Source organism: Schistocerca cancellata, chromosome 11 (genome assembly GCF_023864275.1).
Source record: "Schistocerca cancellata isolate TAMUIC-IGC-003103 chromosome 11, iqSchCanc2.1, whole genome shotgun sequence".
In the NCBI taxonomy this organism is placed as follows: domain Eukaryota; kingdom Metazoa; phylum Arthropoda; class Insecta; order Orthoptera; family Acrididae; genus Schistocerca; species Schistocerca cancellata.
In genome coordinates, this window is record NC_064636.1 from 25,450,694 (window position 1) to 25,455,712 (window position 5,019).

Consider the following 5,019-nt stretch of genomic DNA (forward strand, 5'->3'; position numbering starts at 1 on the left):
AGCAAACAGGCACAGTAAACTAAAAGAAAATGTACACAGGTATAGAGAAAAGGAGAAGGTAAAATATGTTAACTTCTTAACAGCATTGTTTTATCTAATTATTTTGTTTTCTACAGTATTATTGCTGTTAAACTTTTTTATAATTGTAAACAAAACGGGATCTAGAATATGTCTGTACCGTGTGACAGAATTGTTGCAATTAAATATTCTGTAATTTAGGTACATAGACTATGTATGCCTCATAAAATCCGTTCAGTTTAAAGTATCTAAAATTTTGTAACTATGATGTTAATTTCCAGAAATGTTGTGACTAAAATTTATTAGTTATCTTAGCAAAACTATAGTTAGAACCAGTAAGAGTAATGTATTTTATTGGAAAGCTGACAAAGCAAATATGAACTTGAACTTACTCCATAGATAAACATCATAAGCTGCTAAATAAATTTTAAAAAAATTCTGGACTGCTGCGGGATGTACTATCATGAACTGTATGTGTGCTGTTTAGTGCTGCAAAAGGTGAACGTTGAATCCTTATAGAATCTGTCCCACGTACACTTCTCTTTCTGTCTGCCCATTTGTGAAACTTTGCCGATCTAACATGTTGCATAAATGAGGGTTTAAAACACATAAGCCGTTTTGCTGGAAAGTCAGAAGTTTGCAGCATGGTGAGTTGAGATGCATTCTGCTTTGCGCTCTGACGTTTTTGCGAGAGTACGAAGCCAACGTGTTGGTCTGCCATCTGTCGGCACCGTCAAGAAACAAGTGTGATTGAGAGCCTCTCGCATATTACTTGATCCATTTCACATTTGGAAGTTTCACAAGAACATCTCAGAAATAACAAACATCTCCTGCACGATATCAACTGTTTGAACATATTTTATTAATGGGATTGCTAGAAGCGCCAATACCTCCTCATTATTTCGGGCGAAAATATTTCATACTCACCAATATTTGTGGTAACACATTCTACATATTTACCAACTGCCACAGCTACGCCGTGCACAATATTATTAAATTGGTATTCAATTTTTGGAAGACGCAGAAGTTTGGGTCTGCGCCTATAAATCTGATTGAAGCACAGGGTTTTAGTAAGCAATAGTGATAGGTTAAACTGCGATTTTCCGATATCTGTGATTTCTGTGAATGCTACTTTTCAGTATCTGTGATTCTTAACTGCGATTTGTCGCTTTCTGCGATTTCTGTGACTCACCACCGTATGAAAAAGTTACATCTGTGCACACAGAAAATTGCATCTCAACAAACCTGTCATTGGTAAATATGTTTTACGTTTTTTCTTCCGTTGGCTTTAATTTTGTATTAAAGAAACAACTGTGAAAATATTAATAGTGTAACGCCGCTTTCACACTATACGGTTTTGACCGTACGGCAAAAAGCCGTACGAGTTTTAGCCGTGCCTGTGTTGCTTTCACATTACACGGCTTTTTGACGTGACCAGTTGTTGGTGTCTATTCAGTTTGCTTAATGTGTGTATCAAGATGAACCGTAAACGAGTTGTTGCTTTGTGGTTGCTTCATCGTCGCCGCAAAAGAAAAGGTCGTCTTTTGTGGGTACACCCCATTAACCAGAGAAGAGACGAAGTGGGTTTATTTTATACACTCTTTGAAGATTTGAGGAACGACGGAAATAAATTCTTTAACTATTTCCGAATGTCTATTACCTCGTTTGACGAATTACATAGAAAACTAAAGGATGTGTTACAACGACAAAACACACAATTCCGCAATTGCATCCAACCTGTTCAAATGCTGGCTATCACGTTAAGGTAATTTAATACATAAAAACTAGTTCTGTTTATTTACTTATTTATTTGTGTTTTACATTTTTATTACGCTCAGATTATGAAGTAGAAAAGTCAATATCAATATCAGCAGTTGAAACCAAAGAGTTTGTAGCAGGACTGACTGTACTGTCACTTTGTGGCGACAGGCTCTCTGCAAAAACGTTGTAGAACTGCGTTGTTGATGGTGGGCCTTCATGGCTACTTGTGGAAGGCGAAGGGTATGGTGGTGGCACTTTATTAATTCGTTGATAAGAACTGCGACCTTGAGAAGTCTGTAATGGTTGTTCGAGAAAAGTAGTTGGGTTTGGTGCAGCTGGAGGAGGACGAATCTGATGCGTATGGTAAGAGGATATTGGAGCAGCATTTTCCATAGGTGAATAAGAATAAGCTTGAAATCTATTATTATAGGGCATGGGAGGTGTGTAATGGGTAAATGGAGGAGGTTGAGCTGTCAATATATTTCTCCTTTCATATATATTTTCTATAACTTTGAGGACTCCCATCTGAAACTGAAGATAATCCTGTTCATCAAATTTTTCCAGATGAGGCTTCAGACTAAGTAAAAATGACATTTTGCTGCAAGGTTTGTCTTCTTCCAGAGCTCGTAATATTTTCATTTCGATTGCATCAGGTTTTCTATGTTTTCTGTTTGTATGGCACTCGCTTTTGGATGTTTGTTGTGTGGGTGCTGTATCAAATGGCCCAGAAACATTCTCAGTATTTTCGACGGAGCCCTGCGTTTCTATATCTTCTTCCAGTCTGGCGGTGCGTTCCGATTGAAAACTGTCCTCCGTCTCTCGAGCATCATACAGCTTTTTTAGAAACTGCAGCTGATCAGAATATACATACTTTTTCTTTTTCTTTGCTGCTGAGCCACTTTTTTTCGCAGCTTGAATTTTTATGTTTGACTTCACAAAGGAGTCTCGTAGATTGGTCCACCTCCGTATTACTTCTATACCTACATCAAAAGGAAACAAAACTGTATGAAAACATTTTAATTTTGTATAGAAAAAAGCAAAACTGTAACAAAAAATGTCCACTGCAAACTAAATGTCACTGATTTTTTTTCGTTTTGTTCAGGTATCTGGCAAGCGGTTGTTCCTTCACTGACTTACATTTCCAGTACAGAATTGGGATTTCTACAGCAAGTAAAGTGGTTAATGATGTATGCACAGCAATTTGGTCATCACTGCGGGAAGAATGTATACAAAGACCGACCAAAGAGGTATGGGAATCAATAGCGGCTGGATTTGAACGTACTGCTAATTTCCCCCACTGCTTAGGAGCGGTGGATGGAAAACATATCCGTCTTACTGCCCCATTTAATAGCGGATCAATGTACTTCAATTACAAAGAATACTTTTCTGTGGTTCTGATGGCTGTAGCGGATTCCAACTACAGGTTCATTTATGTCGACGTAGGAAGTTATGGCAAAGACTGTGACTCTTCAGTGTTCAGACGGTCCAGTTTATGGAAGTCAATAGAAAGTAATTCCCTGGAATTTCCAGACGTCCAATGTCTGCCTGGTACGGAAGGTCCAAAAGTACCCTACTTCTTCGTGGGAGACGCAGCATTTGGCCTACACACGCATTTGCTCCGGCCTTTTGGGGGAACAAACTTGACAGTTGAGAAACGTGTATTTAATTACCGTTTGTGCAGAGCAAGGAGGTATGTGGAATGTGCTTTTGGCATCCTCACCAATAAGTGGCGGTTGTTTCACCGACCTTTAAATGTTCATCCAGATTTTGCAGTAAAAATGGTTAAAGCTTGCATTGTTTTACACAATTTTGTACGTCAGAGAGATGGATTTATAATTGAAGACACCACATCCTTCACTGGTTTGGAAGACTTAGCCCAAGATGCCAACATAAGAGGAGGACTGACAGCCAACGCCATAAGGAACACTCTTTGTAAATATTTTATGACAAATGCTGGAAGCGTGTCATGGCAGATGTCAAAGATATAAATTAACAAGCCTTTTCCTTTTTGTAGATTGTTTGTGAAAGCCTGCGACTGTATAGTAAATAGTTTTCTTTATAAATAAATTACTGCTACCACTCACGTTTTTAATCGTTTTGTTTATATTTTGTACGACGCGTTTCGGGAAATAATTCCGATCTTCAAGTGCGTTTTTTTCTCTAAGTTTTCATTATGTGTAGTGTTTTTTTATTTGTGAGGTCTTGTGCGTGTTTCTCTTATAAATTACAGTAAAGAAAACAGAATGCAAGACCTGACACATAAAAAGACACCACACATGATGAAAACTTAGAGAAAAACGCACTTAAGGATGGGAATTATTTCCCGAAACGCGTCGTGCAAAATATAAACAAAACAAAAAAAACGTGACTGGTAGCAGTAATTTACTTATAAACAAACGATTTACTTTTAGAATAAAATTTATAACGTTAAATAAAAACTGTTTAAAACGTATTAAATGTAATATTAATATATTAAATAAATACTTACCAAACGCATTTTTATCTTTGTCTTCCATCTCATCAAAATCTTGCTTCAGTGCTACGCAAACTTCCCGCCAAGCATTCTTTGTAGCAATACGATCTCTATACGCATCTAGAGTTTTGTCCCACAGAACAGGTCTTACTTCCACCAAGGTTATCAAAAGTTCAGTATCAATTTCATCCATTCTTCTACACTTTTCAGTAAACAAGAATAAACACAAATGAATAAAACGACACTACAACGAACTAGTCGACGCCGTACGGCTCAAAACCGTCCAGTGTGAAAGCATGCACTTAGTCACGTAGGCCACTGTTGTCGAACTTGCCGTACGGCGACCGTCTGTTGTAGTGGCAAGACACGGCTGCAGCACGGCACGGCAGCGGCATTTTGCCGTCGCCGTATAATGTGAAAGGCGCCATACATTTCTTCACACCTACAGCCGTACGGCTTTTTGCCGTACGGTCAAAACCGTATAGTGTGAAAGCGGCGTAATACTTCATGTTTAGAAAATTAATTCTAACATATTGTTATGTTCACAGGTACCTGAACTACATTTCAGTCACTCAGTAAAGTGATATCTAAAAATATCATTGTCAACAGATCTGGAGAAATTGCCACTGCGTCTTTAGACCGTTTTCGTCAGACGAGAGGTTAGTTTCTAAGTGTTTCGATAGGCTTAATTACTTCAGTGAGATCGTTCTTGCAAATGTGAAATATACCCCATTGAGTGGCTTTCATTACAGCAAATATTAGCTATC

The 5,019-nt window shown here is 38.0% G+C and overlaps 1 protein-coding gene across 1 annotated transcript; it reads right to left on the bottom strand.

Annotated features, from left to right (window-relative positions):
- Positions 1–1,857: 1,857 nt before the first annotated feature.
- Positions 1,858–4,445, bottom strand: LOC126108856 (uncharacterized). Its single transcript, XM_049914222.1, has 2 exons — positions 4,268–4,445; positions 1,858–2,759 (listed from the first exon to the last, which is right to left on the bottom strand). Exons 1-2 carry the CDS (start codon positions 4,443–4,445, stop codon positions 1,858–1,860), a joined length of 1,080 nt encoding a protein of 359 aa, XP_049770179.1.
- Positions 4,446–5,019: the final 574 nt, after the last annotated feature.